The 27,847-nt window shown below is 42.9% G+C and overlaps 1 protein-coding gene across 1 annotated transcript in view; it reads left to right on the top strand.

The window, feature by feature from the left end:
• LOC117379139 (carcinoembryonic antigen-related cell adhesion molecule 20-like) overlaps nt 1–27,847 on the top strand; it is a 57,368-nt gene that overhangs the window by 10,640 nt on the left and 18,881 nt on the right. Inside the window, exons 3-7 of the mRNA XM_033975859.2 lie at nt 7,684–7,847; nt 9,477–9,603; nt 14,948–15,226; nt 20,821–21,099; nt 25,741–25,995. Coding sequence (XP_033831750.1) covers nt 7,684–7,847; nt 9,477–9,603; nt 14,948–15,226; nt 20,821–21,099; nt 25,741–25,995 — 1,104 coding nt within the window. The remainder of the gene's footprint in view (nt 1–7,683; nt 7,848–9,476; nt 9,604–14,947; nt 15,227–20,820; nt 21,100–25,740; nt 25,996–27,847) is intronic.

Genomic DNA, 27,847 nt, shown 5'->3' with positions numbered 1-27,847 from the left:
GGTGTCATATTTACTTGTCTCGCTCTGAGAGCTATTCACATCGAAGTAGCACCTTCTCTCGATACTGATTCCTTCATAAATGCTCTGAGGCGTTTTATTGCAAGAAGAGGGCAGGTCCGCGAGTTGCGCTCTGACAACGGGACAAATTTTGTGGGAGCAGAGCATGAGCTAAGAACGGCCATAGAGCAATGGAATCAAGCACAGGTTCATGATACGTTGCTCCAAAAGGGTATCAAGTGGTCTTTCAATCCACCTGCTGGATCACATCATGGAGGACCGTGGGAGAGGCTGATTAGATCTGTGAGGAAGGTCTTGAACTCAACCCTTAAAGTTCAACATCTGGATGAGGAGGGTCTTCATACAGTTCTCTGTGAAGTCGAGGCCATCATAAACAGCCGGCCCATCACTAAAGCATCCATGGATCCAAATGATCTGGAGGCACTAACGCCGAACCATCTGCTGCTGCTCAAAGGCCAGCCTTCATTGCCACCTGGAGAATTCCAAGCAGCGGAGTGCACGAAGGAGATGGAAACAAGTACAGTACATGTCTGATCTTTTCTGGAAGCGCTGGACAAAGGAGTATCTACCTCTGTTACAGGAGCGACAGAGATGGACTGGAGTCCAGAAGAACCTTGTTACAGGAGATCTAGTTCTGTTAATGGACAGTACTGCACCCAGAAACTCATGGATTATGGGACGCATTTTGCAAACCTATCCAGACCGAAAAGGCTTTGTTCGTCAAGTTCGAATCAAGACCAAGACCAGCTGCTTGGACAGACCTATAACTAAGGTCTGTCTGTTGCTGGAGTCGGAGGAGGCAGCATAAGGACGTTGCTGACCTCTATAGACTGTCTTTTCTGAATGTTGTTTCTTGGATTATAATTTGGACTACTAAAACTCTGGACTATTGGGTCAAAGGGTGACCAGAAGGATTATTGCCACTGGATTTATTCCTGGACTATTGATTACAACTGCTGTATTGGACTATGTTTGTGGTCATTTGTTATGTCTCCTATTATGCTTGTAAAATGTGAATTATTATGTGGGAAATAATAATTAGGGGCTGGTGTGTAGGAGACAGGTAGAGGGGTGCACAGTGTGTTTGCTGTGTGTGTGTATGTGCGATTGGTTGAGAGCCAAGGGGGCGGGGCTCACATGGGCAGGTGCGCGTGCACGTACGTGTGAAAAGGCGAGACTTGTTTGGGGCACAGCGTAGTGAGTCAGGGCTGGGTAGCCGTAATTTTTGTTGACCGCAAGCTTGCTTTCCATTTACCTATTTTGCCATAACCTGTTACCTCACTGTATGTCAATCCATGTTCTACTTTCTCTGCTGCGCTGCTGAATCCTCCGTGTGCCTGCGTGTTCGTCAGAATAAATCACCAACAAACGCATATCTGATCTCAGCGTATTTGTCCTTAATAAACTTCCAGCGCGTCACAAATCTACAGTTCAGGACCCACTCTGGCTCTCACCGCGGCTTCAAGGTTTGCATAGGGAAGCCACTACAACCTGTAATAGGCAAAATTCGTGAAGTAGTCAGCTTTATTTTTTACAATTATTATATATGTTTTAAGGCTGTAAAACCCCACACCACACAATTTATACACTTTTCTCAGACAGGCATTGAATTTTCTCACATTTCTCTCTTGTTTAATGAATTAATAGTGACTCACATGTACTTCACAGTTCCTCTGACCGTGCCTCCTGGCGCTGATCCGCTGTAGTGTCGTTTATTATTAAATGTATGTAAATTTGGTTTAGCGCATTACTGTACAAGAGTCACGGCACGGAGGAGATTGATTGGCAATGGTCTACAGTCCCTTAGCCAATCAGGATGCAGAACACAATGCACGGTCATACACTGTAAAAAAGCATGCAAAATTGCACAAAAAAATCCGCAAAAGAGAGAGACCGTGAAAGGTGAACCACAATATAGTGAGGTACCACTGTAATCTAAACTTTTATTTTGTGTCATCTCTCCACAGACCTGACCTATAACCTGGACTAATAGTGCTATCTGCTTGTCACCAGGGAGATTAAAAAAAAACAAAAAACTGCAAACAAAAAATATGAAACAATAACATCTCCATGGAGACAAGCATGGTGCCGGAGTCTATCACAGAAAACTTGCACAGTGCTCCTTTAATTTCAGTATTGAGCTTTTTCCTTAGAATCAGAATAAAGTTTGAAATTTGAGTATGTTTGTATTTCGCCTTGAGGTATTATTCATTTATTTGTTATTATTTTTTTAAATACTTTCTCCAACTGTTTTATCATTCAACTTTCCTTGTGGATCACTAAAATCACAACTGTTCTGGAGTTAAATCAAACCTATTCTGCAGTGTTTGACTGTTGAGAGCTTTTTACCATGTTCTAGAAGTTTCTCATTTGCTCACCCAAACTTGTATTTAGAGTGATCCGTGCCTGTTTAAGTGAGCTTTAATCACTTATTCTCAAGATGCCATAGTGCTGATCTACCACAGGTACACGCCCAGTGTGACATATGCACTTTGTTCTAGGATTTTCTTTTCTTAATCAGTGATACATGTAAGATTCAGCCGTGTCACAGAGCCATTTTGGTACAAATGATGTCAGCTCCCATTGGGCACCACAGAAGTCAGTCAGATTTTTTCTTTTATGAAGTCGTTTTAGATTAATATTGTGATTTAAAAGGTGTAAATTATCACAGAATGATCCACAGGTGTCAGAGATTATAACTATAGAGGCACAAGCACAACAAGTGTGCTTTAATATGAACAGACCACGCAGGTGTTCAGTCCGTCTCCTGCTGTGTCTAAACTGTCATCACAGATTCTTTGGAAGTGTCAGGATCCCGATACAGTTTGGAGCAGGTTTGTGCTGCTGCTCCGGACACGCCCACTGTTACTCAACACAACAGAAGAACAAGTCAAGCAGGTTCAGAGAGAAGTCTGTGAGAATGAGAGAGAGAGATGGAGAGAGGTAGAGGGAGAGAGGGGGGGTGGGGGAAGAATGACAGAGAAAAGGAGAGGGAAGAATGACAGAGAAAGGAAGAGGGGGAGCTGTTTCGTCTAGAGCTTTCTAAGTGCAGACTTCAAATGTAGTTTTTCCCTCACAGGAAGAGTGCAGAGACAAGAGAGGAGGATGAGCGAGAAAGAGATGAGCGAGAAAGAGATGAGCGAGAAAGAGATGAGCGAGAAAGAGATGAGCGAGAAAGAGATGTGCGAGAAAGAGTGAGGGAGGCAGGAGAGTCCTGAGGTAGAAAAAAACGTGTAAAACATCCTCCAGCAGAGATGGATGAGGAGGGATGAAGGGAGAGTCAGACAAAGAGGAGAGATGTAAATAAAGGGAAAGGGAGAGAGAGTTTGAATTTAACAGACCCTTCATAAAACATTTACAAAAACAAAACTGAAGAACTTCTATTTATGGAATATTTACAAAAAACAAAGGCTGAAAAATGATAAACGGAGGATAGAGGAGAGAGCGGACTAAAAGAGGGACAGATACAGAGACAGAAGGAGAGAGAGATGGTGAGACAGATATATATAAATTATATAGAGAGCGAGAGACTGGGAGAACTGGACCCAGATGAATAAAAGAAGGATTATATGTGTCGCAGCATGTCACAGTTGCCAATGCAAAGTTCAACACACTTTTACACAGGCAGGTGGGGCAAAGTGTTTGGCCTGAGGGCACAAGGATAGTATGCAAAACTAGCACCAGGGATCTAACCAACAATCCTCTGCTTTGTAGGAGAATGATGATATAGAGGTGATATTTCATTGCACAGATTTTGGTAGAAATGTTTTTTTTTTTTGTCTTTTGTCTACTAGACAGTGCACCAACCGGGGACTCCGTTGTTCTCCTGGGGGACTTCAACGCCCATGTGGGTAACGACAGTGACACTTGGAGGGGCGTGATTGGGAGGAACGGCCTCCCTGATCTGAACCCGAGCGGTGTTTTGTTATTGGACTTCTGTGCTAGTCACAGTTTGTCCATAACAAACACCATGTTCGAGCACAAGGGTGTCCATCGGTGCACGTGGCACCAGGACACTCTAGGTCGGAGGTCGATGATCGACTTTGTTGTCGTGTCATCTGACCTCCAACCGTGTGTCTTGAACACTCGGGTGAAGAGAGGGGCTGAGCTGTCAACTGATCACCACCTGGTGGTGAGTTGGATCCGCTGACGGAGGAGGAAGCCGGACAGACCTGGCAGGCCCAAGCGCATTGTGAGGGTCTGCTGGGAACGTCTGGCGGAGAGCCCTCTATCAGGGGGGTTCTTCAACTCCCACCTCCGGGAGAACTTCTCCCTGATCCCGGGGGAGGCTGGAGACATGGACTCCGAGTGGGCCCATGTTCTCCACCTCTATTGTCGATGCGGCTGCTCGTAGCTGTGGTCGTAAGGTCTGTGGTGCTTGTCGCGGCGGCAATCCCCGAACCCGGTGGTGGACACCGGAAGTAAGGGATGCCGTCAAGGTGAAGAAGGCGTCCTATTGAGCCTTGTTGGCTCGTGGGACTCCTGAGGCAGCTGATGAAGTAACCGGCGGGCCAAGCGTGCCGGTACTCGCAGAGGCAAAAACTTGGGGTTGGGAGGAGTTCGGGGAGGCCATGGAGAAGGACTATTGGACGGCCTCAAAGAGATTCTGGCAAACCGTCTGACGCCTCAGGAGGGGGAAGCAGTGCTTCACCAACACTGTTTACAGTGCGGGTGGAGAGCTGCTGACCTCGACTGGGGATGTTGTCGGGCGGTGGAAGGAATACTTTGAGGATCTCCTCAATCCCACTGTCACGTCTTCCGAGGAGGAAGCAGAAACTGGGGACCCAGAGGCGGACTCGTCCATCACCCTGGCTGAAGTCACTGAGGTGGTTGGCAAGCTCCTCGGTGGCAAGGCTCCGGGGGTGGAACGAGATCTGTCCTGAGTACCTCAAGTCTTCTGGATGTTGTGGGGGCTGTCTTGGCTGACACGTCTCTGCAACATCGCGTGGCGGTCGGGGACAGTACCTGTGGAATGGGCAGACCGGGGTGGTGGTCCCTCTGTATAAGAAGGGGGACCGGAGGGTGTGTTTCCAATTACAGGGGAATCACACTCCTCAGCCTTCCTGGTAAGGTCTATTCCAGGGTACTGGAGAGGAGAATCCGACCGATCGTCCGAACCTCGGATTCAGGAGGAGCAGTGTGGTTTCGTCCTGGTCGTGGAACACTGGACCAGCTCTATACTCTCCATCGGCTCCATGGGAGTATGCCCACCAGTCCACATGTGTTTTGTGGATCTAGAGAAGGCATTCGACCGTGTCCTCGTGATGTCCTTTGGGGGGTGCTCTGGAGTATGGGGTCCGGGGGCTCTTTGCTAAGGGCTGTCCGGTCCCTGTATGACCAGAGCAGGAGCTGTGTTCGCATTGCCGGCAGTAAGTCAGACCTGTTCCCGGTGCATGTTGGACTCTGCCAGGGCTGCCCTTTGTCACCGGTTCTGTTCATTATATTTATGGACAGAATTTCTAGGCGCAGCCAGGGGCCGGAGGGGGCCTGGTTTGGGAACCAGGTTTGGGAACCACAGGATTTCATCTCTGCTGTTTGCAGATGATGTTGTCCTGATGGCTTCTTCGAGCCAGGACCTGCAGCAGGCACTGGGGCGGTTTGCAGCCGAGTGTGAAGCGGCTGGGATGAGAATCAGCTCCTCCAAATCCGAGGCCATGGTTCTCGACCAGAAAAAGGTGGTTTGCTCTCTCCGGGTGGGTGGTGAGTCTCTGCCCCAAGTGGAGGAGTTCTTGGGGGTCTTGTTCACGAGTGAGGGAAGGATGGAGTGGGAGATTGACAGGCGGATCGGTGCAGCGTCTGCAGTGATGCGGTCGCTGTATCGGTCCGTTGTGGTGAAGAAGGAGCTGAGCCGGAAGGCGAAGCTCTCGATTTACCGGTCAATCTACGTTCCTACCCTCACCTATGGTCATGAGCTCTGGGTAATGACCGAAAGGACAAGATCACGGATACAAGCGGCTGAAATGGGCTTCCTCCGCAGAGTGGCCGGGCGCACCCTTAGGGATAGGGTGAGGAGCTCGGTCACACGGGAGGAGCTCGGAGTAGAGCCGCTGCTCCTACACGTTGAGAGGAACCAGTTGAGGTGGCTCGGGCATCTGCTCAGGATGCCTCCTGGACGCCTCCCTAGGGAGGTGTTCTGGGCATGTCCCACCGGGAGGAGGCCCGGGGAAGACCCAGGACACGCTGGAGGGACTATGTCTCTCGGCTGGCCTGGGAACGCCTTGGGGTCCCACCGGAGGAGCTGGAGGACGTGTCCGGGGTGAGGGAAGTCTGGGAGTCCCTGCTTAGACTGATGCCCCCGCGACCCGGCCTCGGATAAGCGGAAGAAAATGGATGGATGGATGGATGTTTTTTTTTTTTTCATGAATTCTTTTGGTTAACAAGAGTTTTGTTAAATAACGTAATGCCTGATGATGCGTCCACACCAAGGCGTTAAGAATATGTTGGACACCTCTAGTTGGATGCCTTTGCGTCATGGATGCCCTGGACTCCAGAGCGTCCGTTGTGGTCTGTGAGTGCCTATGGATGTTTTGTTTTCCCTGTGTCTTTGTGAACAATGCAGCCCAGGTTCAGAGAGTGGTTTTCGTGTATTTACTACATAAAACCCATCAACGGAGGCGATCAGCTCTGTGGCGTGTCTGGGTCAGTCACTAGCCTTTAAGCTAGCCGGTGTTGCCAGTTTGTATATATCTTATATATCTTTCTACTTGTTCTGGTCTCTGATTGGTTGACGCTGCAGGTCGAATGCCAAAAAGTTATGCTTTTTCAACTTTTGGACGTGTGAACAGAGCGTTGCAACACCTGGACGCTTAAGACGCGCCGCGTCAACTCTAGATTCATGCCCCTCTGACGCTTAAAGACGCACCGCAAATATGCAGGGTGACCAAGACGCACGTCCACCATTGACTTTACATGTAAACTCAATGGCTCTGATGCCCCAGTGTGAATGCACCATTAAAGAGGGGTATTAAGCAGTAGTTTAGCAGTTTATTTAGTTTTTGGAGATTTCTACCATGTTGTAACATGCCTGAAGAGGTTTTAAATGTCGTCCATCCATGTTTGAGCAATCTAGTGATCTCTCCCAGGCCCTATACAAACAAGGTAACACGGTGATCTAATTACAGTGGGGCAAAAAAAGTACTTAGTCAGCCACCAATTGTGTAAGTTCTCCCACTTAAAAAGAGTGTGAGGGTGAGATCTTATTTTCCCCCAATTCTGTCTCTCATAGTTGAAGTGTACCTATGATGAAAATTACAGGTCTCTCTCATCTTTTTAAGTGGGAGAACTTGCACAATTGATGGCTGACTAAATACTTTTTTGCCCCTATGTGTTAGCAGTTAAGAGCCTACAGAAATAACCTCTCTTTAAACATTGTTCACATTGGTACTTGCAAAACACAGATTACATCGATCCATTATGTGATCTGTGTTGATTTTTTTATTTGAGTTTGTCTGCAGTATTTAACTTGAGAAATAGTCCTGTTTCTTCTGCCAAAGTCTGAGCCAAACCACGTGCTTTTCCTGACAGAGCATTAGCTGTAGACCTGTCCATTAAAAACACAAGTTGATCGACATGACTGAATCTCCATCCCCTGTTTTGTTGTCTGTTGGTTTTATATTCTGTTCTATCCTTCTCTCCCCCTCTTTTTCCCTCTTTCTCTCTGCTCAGAGCCGGTATCCGATGTCATGGTGAAGTCGAACATTCCCGAGGCCATAGAGCTAAACTCCACTGTGGTCCTGACCTGCACCGCCAAAGGATCCTTCCTCAAGTTCAGCTGGCTCAATGGCACAACGGCAATTGTACCAGATGGCAAACACATAACCGTTGAAGAGGTAAGATAACCTCAACGCGAGTCTCTCAGGGGAAATATTTTGTAAATTTTACGTTTCTGAGCCTTGTTTTAAATTTGAGTGTTCCCTTGTCTGTATCTTACTGAGAGTAGTGTTTAGGTTTCAGTGATCCTGTATTGTCCTGTATTTGAGACTTGAGTGCTCAGAAAAATATTTGTTTTCACCTACCCCCTATCTAAACCCACTGCTCTGTATTTAATACAATTATTTGTAGTTATGCAGAGTTTGAATATTTCTCATTTGAATCACTTTTAGAGCAATATTTGAACCTTAACAAGACATTAACACAATTTACTTCATTTTTGATGGATTACTAATATATAATGATCGTTATTGGCAGAATCCAAAGCTAAAAAAATATTCACCATTAACTCTTTCTTCTGCTCTAGTGCCCTCTCTGTCACCTTGGTGTATTTGTTCTTCCATTTAAACCATAGCCTCTAGACCAGTGGTTCTTAACCTGGGTTTGATTGAACCCTAGGGGTTCGGTGAGTCAGTCTCAGGGGCTCGGTGGAGGTCAAGACACGCACCCAATATGATTCGTGGACTGCGAGCATCTCCAGACGCTGGCCGTGTTCCAATTCAACAAATGCACCCTTCAATATGCCTATCAAAGTACCCGCCCGACTTAACTTAATGGCACAATGGCGCATTTAAGGGCATTTAAGGGCACTTGAATTGAGACACGGCCAGAGTGATGCCCTGGCATTGACTGGGAGGATCCCGGCGACAACTGCGCTCTGATTGGACATCTTTGAGGGACCACGGAAGCACATTACCGAAATTAGGTGATGGGTGTGTGTTAAAATGTTAAAAATAATAAATTGCATAAATACAATAATTTCATTATTGGAATACAGAAGATTAAACATTAAAATAATTTCAGTGTGGTAGTATTAAAAAAGGTCATGTCTTTGTGAAAAGGTATGTATGTAATTTGTTGTGAGTTCATGCATTGTATTGGTTTTATTCTTTGAACACAGTGATGTTAATGCACGGTTCATTTTGTGCACCAGTAAAACATATATATGTCTTGAATTTGAAAAAAAAAAACTTTTTTTTTTTTTTTTCCATAAAGAAGGGTTTGGTGAATGCGCATATGAAAGTGGTGGGGTTCAGTAACTCCAACAAGGTTAAGAACCACTGCTCTAGACTAAGGGATTAAGGGAGTGTGGTGTCACCCACTGCGGTCGCTTGCAGCCAAATTAAGCTATTCAAGTCTCGCAGTTATAGGGCGAATCTGGAGCAGAAATCCATATTTGGAAATTTGAGTGTGTGCATCATAGCAACCAAAGAGCCAATCAGGAGCAAGGTTATTGAAGGTAACACCCCTTCCAGTCCTTACTGCTGGTTTGGCAAGGGACAGGCATGTAGCAATGAGACTCGATAGCTGTCATTCAAACCTGTTGCCAACACTAGCAGGAGTGACCTTGGGGAATGAAGGCACCTGATTGGTCAGTTATTAATGCTCATATCTTAACTTAAGTCTGACAGCAGCAGTTACAGAGAGAGGGAGGATGCTTTTTCAATAGAAAGTGAATTGAAGCCGAATCAAGCCCATGCTATTCCTACTGTCTATGCTCTAAACTAATGTATTCTCTTATGTTTCAGGGGGATTCGTCTACCGCACTCTCTGTCTTATCTGTGCATCGCACAGACCTGGTTGGTCCCCTCTTTTGCTCCGCCTCCAACAGCCTGTCGTCAGGGAAAAGCTCCGCCTTCAACTTAACCGTCTACTGTGAGCACAGTATAAATGCATGCTTTAAACTGAATTAGCACTGGGGTTAGGATGCATTTCTCTGCACACTGCAGGGATGTGGGACTCATGGCTTTTACTGTGGGGAAGAGGAAAAGAGAAGGGATAAAAAACAAAAAACAAAACAAAATTGTAGAATGGGGTTAGTCTTGATTTAGTCCTGGTTTAGTCCTGGTTTAGTCCTGGTTTAGACCTGATTTAGACCTGGTTTAGACCTGGTTTAGTCCTGGTTTAGACCTGGTTTAGTCCTGGTTTAGTCATCCTGAGCCCTTTTTCAGTGGTAACGGGGCAACTTATAGCCGTCGCACATGCTAACTTTAGCCTTAGTTTTAGCTTTAGCTTTAGCCATGTCTCACAATGCCACAAACTTAGAATTACTGAATGTCTTTTTTGTGACTTGCTGAGATGATTAAAAGTGTTATTGTGGTGCGATTTAGATTAAGACATTAATTATAACAGCACCGTCTAGGAAGCAGAGCCAGTCAAAAAGCACCTCTTGGTTGGTTAGCTTCTCATTTACTTTTACTCAGACAACTTATACTTCTTGATTATTCTGTACTTAGACCTGGTTGAACCGTCTGTCACTCAGAGCAGAAGGATGACCAAACATGATTACATTGTAAAATCCCTCTAGTTTCACTCAGGTGGAATTTGCTGTTTAACTGTTCAACATCTTCTCTGTCAGTGTAACTAAACAAAAGTGACATGATTTTTTTCACAATAGCTTCCAAAAGTGGTGCCAATATTCAACCCCAAAGACGTGATTGTTGTCAGTTGAAAGGACTTTAAGCCGTAAGATTAATATTTGTTTGGGATTGGCGCCACAAACTTGTCATAAAGATAAGGTTCAACATTTGTGGATCATAAGTTTGGAGATTTTGCTTAAAAACAGTGAATCCCCCATCGAGTTATAAAGGCCCCATTCTCTTCTGAAATCATGGCATCATCAAGTTCTAGAATGTGTTGATACTTTGCAGTGACATCACACCTGGGGTGTTCTACATGTACATGTACATTTGAATGTTCAGCAGTTACCATGGAGACACAATGCACCCATTACCAATAACTACCAAAAAAGTTTTAAGACTGTCAAGAAGAAATACAAAATGGATTTAAACAGCACATTTTCGGGAGCCTGTGATTGCTCCAAGCGTTCATGGTCCTGTTTAGGAGTTTGAGTTTCAACAAAAAAGTGAGTGACTAACTGAAACTGTTGGCTAATGCTAGCTATCTTGTGACTGTAACGTTGTGTGTGAGGGACTTGTTTAACAGCATGAATCTGCTTACCTGTTGTAGTTCCTTCAGTCAGCTCTTTATGGTCAGATTGTGTTCAAATGAAGCTCAGATTAAAGTCTTACAGAGCTTCTTACAGAGCATGCCTCCAGTTAGCATCACACCCCCAGGGCATTTTGATGACATCAGCTACAAAGTATCAGTGGGAGTAGTGTGTGGGAGAGGCAGTGCTTTAAGCATAAAGCTGCTTTACTGAATCACAGTAGAGCCATGTTTAATACAGTGTTAGATTGTACTCAGTGGTGTAGGCTGCTCCTCAGACTGGTTAGTGACTCTAGTGCACTCCACTTCAGCCCTTTTGTTCTGCTCTATTAATGACACACCTCAGAAACACAAGCCGTCTCTGAGTCAAAACACAACCGTTTATCACACCCAAAAATACTATAGCCCTGAGCCTCACATGCACCGAGAGCTCTGTGGATGGAAACAATTAGGCTAATAGAATGCAAATAACAAAATGACCTGTCGTGAGAATAACCTGCAAACCTGTTGCTTAAACCTCTCCCTGTGTGTCAGATGCCCTCCCTGTGCTTCCATGGGGTCTGTGTAAAATCTCCTAATCATGTAGTTTAACCCTCTACTAACATGTTCAGAAATAAATGAGATTCTTGGGATAAATTTGAAGGGGGAGTGACTTGGAGTGGAAAGCCAAGGGAGGGGAGACTCAGAATGTCAAAACGAAAATTAATCTTATAAAACATATTCATACTTTTATTTTCGGAGAATACAGTGGCCCCTCGCTTCACCTTCACCTTTCGCTGCCTCACTGTTTCACAGAATTTTATGTGCTTTTTTGCATGTTTTTTAATTTTTTGTATATAGTGTATGAACGTGTATTGCGTTCTGTGTCCTGATTGGCTGAGGGACTGTAGACCACTGTCAACGTCCTCCATCCCGTGTCTCCTGCACTGTGCAGAATGCGTTCAGCACCAATTTACATAAATGTTGGCTCGCAGGTGTGACTCTGAAGTGCTGTATGTTCGCAAGTTTTCTCCCCGACAAAACCGAATGAAACATTCTGCACCATAAATGCTGGAGCACAGGCACATGAACAACACATTTAAAATGATCATCAAGGAAGGGGGATATAATATACGAAGGTTTTAACTTTCAGAGTGTTTAAACAAGAGAGAAATGTAAGAAAACGTTAATGTCTGTCTGAGAAAAGTGTATAGTGAGAGTTACTGCCTTAAATATATATGATAATTGTAAAAAATAAAGCTGACTACTTTGCGGATTTTGCCTATTGAGGGTTATTTTCAGAACGCAACCCCTGCGATAAACCAGGGACCACTGTAAAACGCAACATGGTGTGATCTATGTTATGTGTTATCAGTTAATACCCCACAGAAGAAGGATAATAAAATATACTCAACTAAAGAAATTCTTGGTCGACTTTAAAGAAGCTCTTAAAGTGATCAGGATCTCACGGCAAAACAGCTACACTATCTACACAGAGAAGAGCAGTAAACGGCATCCTCAGTCAGTTTTATCTGTCCAGTCGCTCTCAAACTCAAGCTGTGCCTTTCCTCTCTGCTATGGCCCATATGCAGTAAATCATTATAGTCCAATAAAATAAATGTCTAAAACACCATCGACCAATTTATCGACTAAGGGAAAACAGCACCATCAAATATACAAATTGACAACAGGTTCTCTTAAACACTGATCTAATGTGACCCTTCCCCTCTTCACCTCTGTGTCCTCATCTCCTCCTCCTCCTCCACTCATGCTCTGCTTTTGTTTGTTTTAGCCCTGTATACACCTCTTCTCCTCTCCCTCGGTCTCTCTCTCTTTGCTCCTTTGCTCGCTCTTTTTCTCTCACACCTTTACCATCTTTCTCTTTTGTCACCTGTCTTTCTCTATATCTCTCTCCTCTACCACCAGCCCTTTCTCCCCCCTCTCTCATTCTCTCTGTCTGTCTCTCCCTCTCTCCTTTCCCTCCCTTTCCTGTGCTCAAACTATAAGCCGTCAGCTCTAACCAAACCACTTTACTGTAACTAAGAGGGATATGACCACTAAGTCCACAGCACTAGTGTCCTATGTAAACTACTGCACAAAGATGCACACACATACACACACACATATACACACACACACACATACATATACACATACACCCCTGAAGCATAGTCCAGATACCTAACCTGGACTATGAGCAACAGACAGCAGGTAGTACGGCTAAGCCTGACCACATCCTGTGCCCTCACCATAAACACCGGTCCACCACAGGGATGTGTGCTTAGCCCTTTTCTCTACACACTATACACAAACGACAATACAAGCCCATCCTCAAACATCAAATACCTCAAATACTCCGACGACACTGCTGTTCTGGCCCTGCTCAGTGACAACACCTCTGTCTTGGATTACATGGACACACTCACTCACTTCACCCAGTGGTGCACTGATAACCATCTGCACCTCAATGTCAGTAAAACAAAGGAACTGATCTTCAACCCCCCAATCATAGCAATCCATCATCATTAACAACCAAACAGTAGAGACAATGGACAGTTTTAAATATCTTGGCGTTACAATTGACAACTCACTTACATTTGAACATCACATCATGGACATTCATAAAAGAAGTCAACAAAGACTATCAGTAATAAGAAAACTCAAAGGACTCTATGTTTCTCCACACCTGTTACTACTGTTGTATAAATCTATCATTCAGCCCATCCTACTGTACTGTTCCACCTGCTTCTATAACATGCTTCCTGTTAAAAACCGGACCCAACTCATAAAAGTAACACACATAGCTGCTAAAATCATAGGACTCCCCACACCCAATCTCACAGATCTAAATAATCGGGCTATTGGACGCTTTGCACTCGCCATAACACAGGACTCCACTCACCCCTTCCAGGACCACCTAATCCCTCTGCCCTCAGGACGGAGGTACAGGGCGATCAGGTGCAGGAGGGCACGGTTCGGTAGAAGCCTGATCCCAGCAGCCATTGCCTTTTTAAACAACAGGCCCCGCTGAGGCATGTCTGTTTTTGTAATGTGTTTATGTAACTGTGATGTTTGGTGTTTATCTGTGTGTATGTCAGACATGCTCTGTGTATGTGGAAAGGAATCTCCCCTTGGGGACAATAAAGTAAAGTCTAAGTCTAACCTTACCCTAAACCCAAACTTTAACCAAACCCTAACCCCATAATGTGAGTGTGTGTACAGATTTTAGTCCCCACAGTATGATTAACATGCACGCATGCACACACGTACACACACTCAGTTACTATCAATGTGAACTAGTCACATCGTTATTTTGTAGACTTTTTTTTTTTTTTTAAGCCAGATGCCCTTCCTCTCATATGAGTGAAGTGTCTTATGCGAGAGAGAATCTGCATCATGAGAGAGGTACAGTAGTGTGTTCATTTGGTTAATGGACGAAGTCTTACCATATCTGGGTCCATACCATATCATATCTTGGTCATCCACATAGAGTGACAAGGCAAAAGACAAGGTGTGAAAGTGTTGCCCAAAGACACAACAACAGGGTGTTTTCAAAGCAGCATTTTTTTTTTTTTTTTAATACAGCAGTTTCTTATGCCAGTTCTGACAGAGATTTAGATCATTCCAGAAGTATTCAGGAAAGGTACAATTTTATGTGTTATTTTTTTTTTCTGTTTCTGTTTAAATATGAAGTTTTGATTAGAGCTGAACAATTTTGGCAAAATACCTACCGGTAATTGTAATCTAACACTGACACAGAATATTTTGTTGTTTGCATAGGAAATCCTGTTACTTAAATAATTGCACTCTTTACAATTTTTGAGTTCAGATGGGCATGATTGACAGTTGGAGTAGCCTATCGGGGACACGTGTGATCCCCTTGTATCAAAACAAATATAGCTGTTTACGAGGAAAAAAGCAAGGGCAAAATATCACAGGGGACTGAAAAATATGGCAGATTTATGCAGGATGATTTTGTTCTGGACTTGCCAGGCAATTTTTTTATTTTGCAGCTCAAGTTTCTGTGCTTGTTTTTGATTGATAGTTGATCTGACCGTCCTTATCTTCTCAGATGGACCAGAGGAGGTGACCATCTCTCCGGCCTCTCCTCCCGAGTTTGTGGCCTCCAAATCAGACTTCAGCCTGACGTGTGCAGCGCGGTCCAACCCTGCGGCCTCCTTCTCCTGGTTCCAAGGGGACAAACCCATCGAAGCGTCTGGAGCTGTGCTGTCACTAAGTGACATTGAAAAAAAAGGCCTTGGCCAAACCAAGGCTCTGTACAGCTGCAAGGCCTCCAACACCAAGACCAAGAGGGAGGTCGCATCAACCGCCGTCTCGTTCACTGTTATAGGTGAGAGCACCATGGAATGGAGGGGTATTGTTCAAACCGCTGTATGAATGTCTTTATTTTGGGGTGTACCATTCAAAAACACAAACTCATTACATGACATTAATTCAGTCTCATCATTGGGTAAAACAAAACACCACCAAAAAAAAAATTTAACAATTATGATTATCAAAATACCCGAACTATTATTTTTCATTTCATTTTGTATAGTCATGATAGTCTTAAGTCAGGTATCTTGTAAATGTAGCCATAGTTCAAAATCCTCATGACATTTTGAAACTGCATTGTGTGTTGTGACTCGAGCTGTTGAGAAATGCAGTACAGGTTTGTTGTTGACTCATGTGTCGCAATAATAGTACACAGTGGTTGTAGTAGTAATAGTACTTAGTTGTAGTAATTTGCAGTATTTTTTGGGACATAAAGAGCAGCTGGAGTTTGTCATTTCGAATGAAGACTGTCGGAGGAATGAGAGTCATGTGACCTGTGTCACAGATCAGGCAGCTCCACGTTACACCTGAACAACAGCGGCATCATCTCTTATCAGAGGTTGTAGATTATCCAACAATTGTACTCAAGTAAGAGTAATGTTAGTACAAAATAATATTACTTAAGGAGAAGTACAAAGTAATAGACTGAGAAATTACTCAAGTAAAAGTAAAAAAGTATTGATGCAACATCTGATTTGTAATTTAAAGTGAATGTAAAAGTGTTCTATGGGCTTACTTTGAATGCACACAATCCCCTGTTTGTTACATAGAAGAAACTAGGGCTAAACCGAGACTAAACCGGGACTAAACCGAGACTAAACCGGTACTAAAATGGGACTACATAATTTACACAGAATCAAGCCTAAACAAGTGTATTGGAGTGGTAGTTGGAGCAGTAGTAGTTGTAGCACTTTGAGATGTGCCTTCAGATAAATTATCAACAGAACTTATTATTATTATTATTATTAGGCCCGAGCCTGGGACAATGTCCCGGCGAGGGACATTAAAACCGTGTCCGGAGCCAGGAAAATGGCAAAAAAGTAGTAAACACTCCCCAACATGGCAGTGAGTGGTATCAAAAATTTGAACTCCACAAGCTCTAATTTTCACAAAAGACCCCGGGAAAAAATATTGAAAGATGACTCGGTAGCACCCCCTCAGACTTTGATTTTCATTGGGCCAATGGGAGCCTGACCCGGAAAAAAAGTCAACATAAAAATCTGAAACTTACATCATGCAATAGAACATGTCAGGACATGACAAAAAAGATATTATAGGCCCGCCCTACAAATGTACAGGAAGTCGGCCATATTGGATCAAACCGGGGAATGACAAAAGCGCACACCCTCACATCTCCTCGCACAGTTTTTTATCACAATCACATCAAATTTGGCCAAAACCCACAAGACTCATGTGTGATTAAAGATTTTCAAATACATTTTGAATCTGACTTTGGGTGTGGTCATGGTGAATTTTCAACAAAATCGTATTTTTGGATTAATTAAAACAAAAATTTCTCTTTCACAGATTTTTTGTTGGAAAAAGCTAATACAGTGTTTACACAGATTTGTAACCTTCATGCAATGATATCTAAATCAAGGTGTTCTTTCTCTAGCGCCATCTTCAAATTTCATTTTCAAAAATTCATAGAAGACAATCGATTTGTTGTGGACTTGAGAAAAATAATGGGTGGAAAAAATGTTTCCATTATTATTAGACCCGAGCCTGGGATAACGTCCTGGCGAGGGACTCAAAAAAACGTGTCCGAAACCCAGAAAATGGCAAAAAATCAAGTAGTAAACACGCCCCGACATGGCAGTGAGTGGTGTCAAAAATTAGAACTCGACAAGCTCTAATTGTCCCAAAAGACCCCAAGAAAAAATAATAAAAAAAGGGAGCGCCACCTCAAACTTTGATTTTCATGGGTCCAATGGGAGCCCGACTCGGAAAAAAGTCAACCTAAAATCTGAAACTTACATAAAAAAAATAGAAGCTGTCAGGACATGACAAAAATTATATTATGGCCCTGCCCTACATTTTACAGCAAGCCAGACATATTGGATCAAACCCGTGAATGACAAAAGTGCGCATCCTCGCCTTTAGGACATCTCCTCACAGAGTTTTCATTACAAGCACTTCAAATTTGGCCAAATCCCACTAAACCCATGTGTGATTAAAGATTATCAATTACATTCTGAATATGACTTTGGGTGTGGTCAGGGGGAATTTTCAACAAAATCGCAATTTTTGGAATATTTCAATAAAATATTTCTGTTTCACACATTTTTTGTTGGGAAAATGCTAATACAGCATTTATGCACATTTGTGAGCTGAACACAATGATATGCAAATCAAGGCACACTCTCACAAAATGGCTCTCTAGCACCCTCTTCAAATGTCATTTTTAAAAATTTGTCGAAGACAATTGATAACGCCACCTCAAAAATCAAAATACATTACGGCAATGAGAGACCTTTTTCATTGTAGACAAATGAAATTTGGTACAAACATAGAACATGTTAAGACAAGTAAAAAAAATTATATTATGACCCCACCCTAAACCCTACAGGAAGTTGGCCATTGTGGGCGGAACCCCATTTTTTTTCAAAATTTTACCTCTCACATTTGAATTTTTTGTGCCATGGATTTTCATTCAAGAAACTTGCAAATTGCTCCAAATGAACTAGACCCATGTGGGATTATAGGCTACTATCTTGGATTTTTCTGCATCATAAAATGTGGGTGTGGCCAGCCTGCAAAGAAAAAAGCAATTTTTTGAAGTATTAAATTGCACATAACTCAAACATGCAGTGTCTTATTTCTCGGCATTAATATACTTATTTTTTTTTATGTTGATCTGAACACATAGATATACAATTTGCATAGGTCAGGCATTATATTGCTCCACAGCGCCCCCTTGAACTTTTTAATTGGACCAAAAAATTACTTTGAGATAAACATTTGAAATTCGGCATGGACATCTGGCGTGACAAACTGAACAAAAAAGCCAATGAGAACATACATCTATCTGCAACCATGTTACCGTGGTAACATAATAAATGTCTCATTGAAATGAATGGGGTTCAGAGTACTAGACTTTGTTGTAGATTGAATAGATGCTCTACACTAATCAAACTATGGCCTAAAATTCAAGATTGCCAAAAAAATTTGTATTTTCATGTGCAAAAAAATGTATGTTTCAAAATGACGCATTCGCGCCACCTCAAAAATCTAAATACATTACGGCAATGAGAGACGTTTTTCATTGTAGACAAAATAAATTTGGTACAAACATAGCATATATCAAGACCAGTAAAAAACTGTATTATGACCTCACCCTAAACTCTACAGGTAGTTGGCCATTGTGGGTGGAACCACATTTTTTCATGTATGTCCTGCAATTGTTTTTCTTTCACTTGATTTACCATCATGATGGCATGTCTTTTATTAGTTTATCTTATCTTTATACGTAGCATCATCAAAAAGTTCATTAGTGGTCCCTGCTCCTTCCTCTGTTCATATCTGCTAGAATTTACGGTAACCTCATCTTTTTTTCTCACCATCTTCTTTGCAAGACTTAGCTGAATTAGTGATTAAACGGCAGGAAGTTTACTTCTTTCCCTCACAATGACCTGCGTTGATTACCGCATATAATCCAATAAAAACAGAGGTGTCGGACACTCCTGTTCCCGACAGATGTGATTGGCTCCAGTGCAGTCTTGAACAGGTGCGGTAAAACATTAATGTATGGATTAAAATGCACGATATATATATATATATTTTTTTTTACACTGTGATTTCTGTAATGTTTTACTTAAATATCAGCAAATTTATTAATTACTTATTGTGTTAACAAATGTCAGCTAAGATTTATCTGAGAGTCAGACGCAGTCATCAAAATAGCCACATCTGGTTCGCAAGCCATAGGTTCCCGACCCCTGAACTAGACCCATGTGGGATTATAGGCTACTCTTTTGGATCTTTTGGAAGTTATAAAATGTGGGTGTGGCTAACATGCAAAGAAAAATGGCATTTTTTTTAAGTATTTACTTGCACCTAACTCAAACATGCAGTGTCCTGTAAACCGGCATTAATATACATTTTGGTAACACTGTTGATCTGAACCTAATGATATACAATTTACATAGCGGAGACAATCCATTGCTCCACAGCGCCCCCTTGAAATTTTGAATCGGATCCAAAAAATTTTACTTTGTCAAAAACTTTTGAAATTTGGCATGGACATCCGTATTCCCATACTGAACAAAAAGCCAAAGACAACATCCCTCTATTTAAAAGTGTGCTGCCATGGCAACGTCTGCCATTTCTCATTGAAATACATGTTTTTTTTGTTAACTGGGATGAAAAAAATTACTTTGTCATAGATTTGTCATGGTAAACATATTCTCCACATCATACTGAACAAAAAATCCAACTAAGACTCTATTTACAACCGTGCAGGTGTGAAAATGTCAGAAATGCTCTCATTAGAATGAATGGAATAGTATTACTCAGGGGAGGGTCAGTGTAAGCGGGAATGAGAGGCACGAACTCCATGGTGGCATGTACCCCACGGTCAAGGGGTGGTGAGGGCCTTTATCACTGCTTGCACTGCTTATTATTATTTGTAGTAGTAGTGGTAGCATTAGTAGTAGTAGTAGAAGCAGGTGCAGTAGTCTTAGTAGTGTTTTTCCTAAAGACTGAAACCAGGCGGGTGGAGGATCATCTTCTGGCCTGAGGGGGTTTTGTGGGTGTGGCCTGACAAGGAAGTGAGTGTTTTAGCCCCAGGTGAGGCTAGCTGCAAGCTCTGTTAGTGCTGTTAGCAGCCTGTGCTTTGTGTTCAGAGACACTCAAGAGGAATGACCAGGCCTCACCCGGCTTTTCTAGACCAGGTCCAAATTCTACACAGAGACCTTTTTGGGACAGTCATATTAATGGAAACTCGGGGGGGGGGGGGGGGGGGGGGGGGGTTGTGTGGTTCAATAAAGGCAGACGCACAAAGGACGACATGATATCAGATTCACTGTCAGATCAGAATCAGAATGAGACCAATCACTACACTACAGACATGATCTGAAGTGCATGGGATTCTTGGATGAGTTTAGCAGATCAGTCTTTAGTCTACACTTTTCCTTATCTATAGCTAATTTTAAAAGTTTCTAAGGTAGTGCACATAGTTTATATGTTTTTGTTTATTTTATTTGTTTTTTTTTATGTAAATGTTTTAGCTATATATTGTAGGAGTGAGTTATATCAAGGGTTGCTTTGTGAATGTGTCATCACAGAGCCAGTCACATGCACAAAGTTCTCTACTTCTATGCTGTTTCTTGAAACATGGTTTAGTCCTGGTTCAGTCTTGGTTCAGTCCTGTTTTTGTCTTAATTTACTCCCAGTTTAGTCCTGGTCTTTGTCTTTTCTCCTTCTCAGAGCCTCTCTTGGATATTAAATTCTCTGTTCTATCAGAAAGGCACTAATGGTTTAGTTCTGGTTTAGTGCTGTTTAGTCCTGGTTTTGTCCCCGTTTATTCCTGGTTTTGTCCCCGTTTATTCCTGGTTCAGTCCTTGTTATTCCTGGTTCAGTCCTGACCCGCTCCCCCTCTTCTCTCCTCAGAGCCTGTCTCAGGTGTTAAACTCTCTGCTCCATCTGAACTGTTATTCGCGGGGAACAGTTCGGCTAACCTGAGCTGTGAGGTGGCTAAGGGCTCGGTGCAGGATGTGGCCTGGCTGAAGGATGGCACTGTACTGACCTCTAGTGGAAGAGTGTTTTTTCCAGCGGACTTGAGGTCGGTCCAGATCAGCCCACTGCAGAAGGAGGACAACGGAGAGTACACGTGCACAGTGTCCAACCCGGTCAGCAGTGAGTCAGCCAAGGTCAAACTCCCTGTGATCTGTGAGTATCTGCTCATCTGGGGTTATCTATTCATGGGATCGGAGCTCCTTCTACACATGGGTTTTGGTTTCCTGTTCAAAAGCGCAATTTTAGCTACTTTTCTCCATTTTAAATTGTTAATTGCTATGGAAACTATGTAAATTTTTACTCTGAAACCCAGGGATAGGGTATATTTTACAACTGAGCTGGAGGACAGAATGTCGGTAGAATCAGCTAACTTTGCACAGCAAGATCTCATGATATTTGCAAGTTCACAAACTCACAAGGATCCCTCTCAGCCTCCTTCTGTTGGCTCGATAGACTTGTTATATGATGATGCCTTTTCCAGGTTCACACGTAGCAACTCTATAGGGCCAGGCTGCTGGCTTATTTTCACAGAAAAACAGAGTATTTAGTTTGTGAAAAATGTGCTTTTCTCTTAACTGGATTTAATTAAATTTAGATTTTTTGGCTTGCTCTGCTATTGTGCCGCGTGACATGTCATGTCCTTTTCCCAATCACTTTCAACGAGAGCTGATCCAGACTGATAAATGTGAAGAACTCAATTCAGAGTGGTCTGTATTTCAATCTGACAAAGAATCAGCGGTTTCAAAATACTGTGAGTTTGTAGACCTAAGCCCTGTAGAAGTCTGAGGTTTCTCTTCGCTTACATTTGACAGTGGACCAGCCCAAACCTGAAAATGTAAGTTTAGTTTTTTGGAAGAACTGTCATTGTTGTAGTAATCATAGAGATGCATGTCTGGGATTCCTGTCATTTAGACAAGAGGTCACAGTAGAATTTAAGCTTTCTACCATGTTATAACGCTCCCTCATCAAAAACATGTCTGATGATGTTTTAGATGTCATCCTTGAGTAATTTAGCGATCTCTCCCGGACCATATTCAAGCCCTCCTCACAGTTAGCTGTAAGATTCTGTGCAAGACTCTGCCCACAAGCCTACATCTCCCATGCTCCCACGTGACAATTCTCCATAAATATACAAAAACATGATATAAAACTGTACACAGCAACAGCAAGACTCTGCCCACAAGCCTACAATCACCTATGCTCCCACATGACAATTCTCCATAAATATACAAAAACATGATATAAAACTGTACACAGCAACTTGACAAAGCTCTGAAAGAGGAGTGACATTGCACAGGGAGCAAAGGGAGGGTGGACTCAAAATCAAAAGTGACAAACAGCAAACAACAAAATATAACCTCTGCATTTGATCCATAGTTACACGTTTTGGGGGTCAGGTGTACTAGTCTGGTGAGGCAACAACATGCATAATAATCCTACAAAGTGAAATGAAATTGGCCATAGTAATAATTGGCAAAACATGTAGTTAGGTCTAAAAGATAGATATGATAATGCCATACTATGGGACATTCCTGGAAAAGAAATAACGCCTACATGGAGACAAGTAGGTGGAATATACTCCCCCTGAAAAGTTACACATTGCACCTTTTAAAATGAGTATAACGTGCATATGACTTCTTTGGAAACTGCTTCTTGATTTATGTAAAAATATCATTTATATTTACTACAAGTATTAACCCAGCCACCAAACCAAAGTTGACAAACATGTTCTATATTGATGACATCACACTAGGGAGAATACTACCCATGTTTTTTTTTTTTTGTTTTTTTTTCACACAAGTACATTTTTTAGTAAAATCTTGAATAAAATTGACTATGTTTTAGTAAAATTATTAATCCAAACTTTATGTCATTTATCCTGAAGCGCCCTGAGCTTAAAGAAGTTTGTATCGATGTCTCTATAAAGTGTACACAAGGCTAACCGTGCATTTGTGGTCATTAATAATGCAGATCCTCCTGAGCTGAGGGCCACTTTAGGAGGAACCATCTCATTAATCAGATGTTTGTGAGATCTACTCCACCGGACCTGCTCTCAGCTCAGGGCTCCGGGAGCTTCCTGTTCCTCTAAAGCTCTTTACAGCCATCAAATATTAAAGTACTACAGTCAGTGATTGGGTTAGACAGATCTGCAATGGCTGGCCTAACTACTTGGTAGTGTTAGTTTTCCTGGTTTAATTTATGAATAAAGGCAGGGGAATTGTATAGATTCGAATAGTACAACCCAAATTCCAATGAAGTTGGGATGTTGTATAAAACTTTAAAAAAAATACAGAATACAATGATTTGCAAATCATTTTCAACCTCTATTGAACTGAATAAACTACAAAGACATGATATTTAATGTTCAAATGGATAAACATTAGTATGTTTATGTGATGTGCAAGTTACCCACGCCATGGGGACTAACACACCCCCATACCATCACAGATGCTGGCTTTGCGCTGATAACAAGCCAGATGGTCCTTTTCCTCTTTGGCCCGCAGGACATGATTCTCAAAAACAATTTGAAATGTGGACTCGTCAGACCACAGTACACTATTCCACTTTGCATCAGTCCATCTCCACCATGAGCTCAGGCCCCGGAAAAGCCGGCGGCGTTTCTGAGTATTGTTCATATATATATATATATATATATATATATATATATATATATATATATATATATATATATATATATATATATATATATATATATATATATATATATATATATATATATTTTAACTTGCACTTGGGGATGTTGTGACAAACTGTGTTAACCCACAATGGTTTCTTGAAGTGTTCCTGAGCCCATGTGGTAATATCCTTTACACATTCATGTCTGTTTTTAATACAGTGCCACCTGAGGGATTGAAGGTGACAGGCATTCATCGTTTTCTGCCTTGCTGCTTACGTGAAGAGATTTCTCCAGATTCTCTGAATCTTTTGGTGATATTATGGACCATAGATGATGAAATCCCTAAATTCCTTGCAATTATATATTGAGAAACATTGTTCTTAGACTGGTGGACTATTTGCTCACGCAGTTGTTCACAAAGTGGTGAACCTCGCACCATCCTTGCTTGTGAATGACTACGCCTTTTGGGGATGTTCCTTTTATCATTTTTTTTTTTTCCCAATCATGACACTCACCTGTTTCCAATTAACCTGTTCACCTCTGGAATGTTCCTAACAGATGTATTTTAAGCATCCCTCAACATTTCCATTCTTTTGTTGCCCCTGTCTCAGCTTTAATAGAGCGTGTCGCAGGCATCAAATTGAAAATAAGTGATAAACTTTATTGTTTTTATGCAAATATTCAGTTTGAGCATTCAATCTTAATGTCTTTGTAGTTTATTCAGTTCAATAAAGGTTGAAAAGGATTTGCATCATTCTGTATTTTTTTTAAGTTTTACACAGCATCCCAACTTCATTGGAATTGGGGTTGTAGACAAGGACCTGTTTTAGTCCTGATTTAGTCTTTGGGTAGTGTTAGTTTTCCTGGTTCAGTCCTGGTTCATTCCTGGTTTAGTCCTGGTTCAGTCCTGGTTCAGTCCTGGCTTGCCATGATCCAGGGTGCGTTCATACTTGGACAATTACCACATTACTAAACTGAGACTACACTCTGCACTAAACCAAGACTAGAATGAGACCAAGCCAAACCAACCAGGACCACCCTTAGTTTTGGTTCGCTCTGGTTTAGATTTGGTTTGGACCTGGTTTAGTCCTTATTTTTATCTTGGGTTAGTACTAGTTTATTTTTGGTAAAAATTGTTTTGGTCTTTGTTTAGGTCTTGTATAGTCATGGTTTTGTCTTGGGTTAGTTCTCGTTGAGTCCTGGTTTAGTCTTGGTTTACATTCGCTTTATTCTTGGATTGTCTTGGTTTAGTCCTGTTTAGTTTGTGTTTATTACGTGTTAAGTCTGCATTTAGGCCATGTTTAGTCCTGGTTTAGACCTTGTTTTGTTCTGGGTTAGTTTAGTTACGTTTTAGCATATGTATTTTTAGTTGGGACTTAAGGTTTGTAAATCTCTAAAACTACTTATAAAGTTTCCCACAAAATACATATTTTCCATTAGTTGAATCTCAAAACAGATATTTTATGCTTGTGTCTGTTATATAGTTATAATCTCTGACACCTGAGGATCGCAATATTCATCTAAAACAACTTGATAAAAGAAACCCGCCCATGGACTTCTTTGTTAGAAAACTGCAGTGCCCAATGGGAGCTGATGTCGGCGTAAACGTCATCACAACAAAGCTCCGCATGCTGTCAGTGCCCCCTGTGGATAGCTAAACCTCACACTAGCGAGTTTGTTTCTTTTTTTTCCTATACTAAAATGACACTGCTGAATCCTACACATATCACCGATTGAGATATTAAAATTGGAAGAGAATTTTAATATCTCATACAGTGGGCGTGTACGTCACAGTGGGAGTGTCATAGTGGGCGTGTCACAGTGGGCATACGTCACAGTGGGCGCGTACGACACAGTGGGCGCGTATGTCACAGTGGGCGCGTACTTCACAGTAGGAGTGTATGTCACAGTGGGAGTGCACTGGTGAAGGTGAAAATGGTAAATCAGAGCAATGACGTCTTGAATACAGAATAATAAAAAAACACAACTTCAGAGTGAAAATTAGAAGGAAACTACTATAACATAGTTAAAGCTCTCAAAAGTCCAGTTTGCAGAATAGGTCTGATTTAAATGAAATAAAACAGTTCAGGGAGATGCTGTTGTGTACAGAGAGGACATTTAGTGTCGTGGTTTCTAACCCCTGCTTCTCTCCTCAGATGGCCCAGAGGCTGTGGAGCTGAGCGGAGAGTCGGAGGTGGAGGTTACAGATCCGCTCAAACTGGAATGCTCCGCCCCCTCTGTCCCACCCGCAAACTACACCTGGACATTCAACGGCACCAAAACCACCGTCACAACAAGTTACTACATCATTGAAAAAGTGACCTTCTCCAACACAGGAACCTACAAGTGTGAAGCCTACAATGCTCTGACTGGGAAGACCTCCTCCAAGACCCATATGCTCGCAGTCAGAGGTGAGACAGGGGAGGGGGGAGACAGGAGCAGACAGGAGCAGACAGGAGCAAACAGGAGCAGAGGAAAGGGCCAGATGGATCAGAGGATGCAGAGAAGAGGGCCAGATGGAGAAGAGGATGGAGAGGAGAGAGACAGATGGAGCAGAGGATGCAAAGGAGAGGGTCAGATGGAGCGGAGGAGAGGGTCAGATGGAGCAGAGGAGAGGGTCAGATGGAGCAGAGGAGGGGGTCAGATGGAGCAGAGGATCCAGAGAGGGTCAGATGGAGCAGAGGATCCAGAAGAGAGGGTCAGATGGAGCACATGATGCAGAGGAGAGGGTCAGATGGAGCACAGGATGCAGAGGAGAGGGTCAGATGGAACAGAGGATGCAAAGGAGAGGGTCAGATGGAGCAGAGGATGCAGAGGAGATGGTTAGATGGAGCGGAGGATGCAAAGGAGAGGGTCAGATGGAGCGGAGGAGAGGGTCAGATGGAGCAGAGCAGAGGAGAGGGACAGATGGAGCAGAGGAGAGGGTCGGATGGAGCGGAGGATCCAGAGAGGGTCAGATGGAGCAGAGGATCCAGAAGAGAGGGTCAGATGGAGCAGAGGAGAGGGTCAGATGGAGCAGAGGAGAGGGTCAGATGGAGCACAGGATGCAGAGGAGAGGGTCAGATGGAGCAGAGGATGCAAAGGAGAGGGTCAGATGGAGCAGAGGAGAGGGTCAGATGGAGCACAGGATGCAGAGGAGAGGGTCAGGTGGAGCAGAGGATGCAAGGGAGAGGGTCAGATGGAGCAGAGGAGAGGGTCAGATGGAGCAGAGGATGCAGAGGAGAGGGTCAGATGGAGCAGAGGATGCAAAGGAGAGGGTCAGATGGAGCGGAGGAGAGGGTCAGATGGAGCAGAGGATCCAGAAGAGAGGGTCAGATGGAGCAGAGGATGCAAGGGAGAGGCTCAGATGGAGCAGAGGAGAGGGTCAGATGGAGCAGAGGATGCAGAGGAGAGGAGCAGATGTCTTATGCTCAGTTGAATACAGATTATATGAAAATGTGCTGGTGGATTTTAGGATAAAGATTTGAAGAAGAAAAGTGATGGTGAGGGGCATTGTTCTTCCTCGGTTTCTTCTTATTGGGCGAGGGGCATTGTTCTTCCTCGGTTTCTTCTTCTTATTGGCCCTCGGGTATTGTTCTTGCTCGGTTTCTTCTTATTATTATTTTTCCGCCCAAACGATCGCATTTTCACCCCCTGAACATGAACAAAAAGTCCCACATATAGGTATAGGATCGACCGGCTCGGCGAAAAATTTCATAAAATTGGCATCCCTACAATGTCGACAATGCATTTTTCGCCCTAGCTCGACGAAATGCATTTTTCGCCCTAGCTCGACAAAATTCACACCAGTGATAGAGCTCATGGAGCCAATCATAGTGCTGCCCTAGGGCGAACAGGAAGTCGGCCATATTGAATCGAAAATTCACCAATTTTTTCGCTGCATGTTTTCAAAACCTATTTAGTCCTAGGTTTTTGGTCCAAATGAGCTCAGATTTCACATGCCATATCTAGACACATGGGTTTTCATGAAACATCCACGTTTTCTCCAAATTCCACACGGTTCACCCGTACGCCATCGCCGAAAAACGCCTTTGTGTCTTGTTTTTTCGATGTCCTCTCATGTAGGTGCATTGGTCTACAGATCGCATTCATATCACATATGCGTGATTGGGGCATGAATGGGATGCAATATTAATTTTAATCAAAATGAACACGAGAGTGCCCCCTACCAATGGGGGTGAAATGCCAACATTATCGGATTCCTACGAAATTTGGAGAATAAATTGGGTGCAAGACGTGGACCAAAAAATAATATTATGGGCA

This window comes from Periophthalmus magnuspinnatus, chromosome 11, assembly GCF_009829125.3.
Source record: "Periophthalmus magnuspinnatus isolate fPerMag1 chromosome 11, fPerMag1.2.pri, whole genome shotgun sequence".
NCBI lineage: Eukaryota > Metazoa > Chordata > Actinopteri > Gobiiformes > Gobiidae > Periophthalmus > Periophthalmus magnuspinnatus.
Note: the sequence above shows the minus strand (reverse complement) of the source record. Positions and strands in the feature narration are given on the sequence as shown.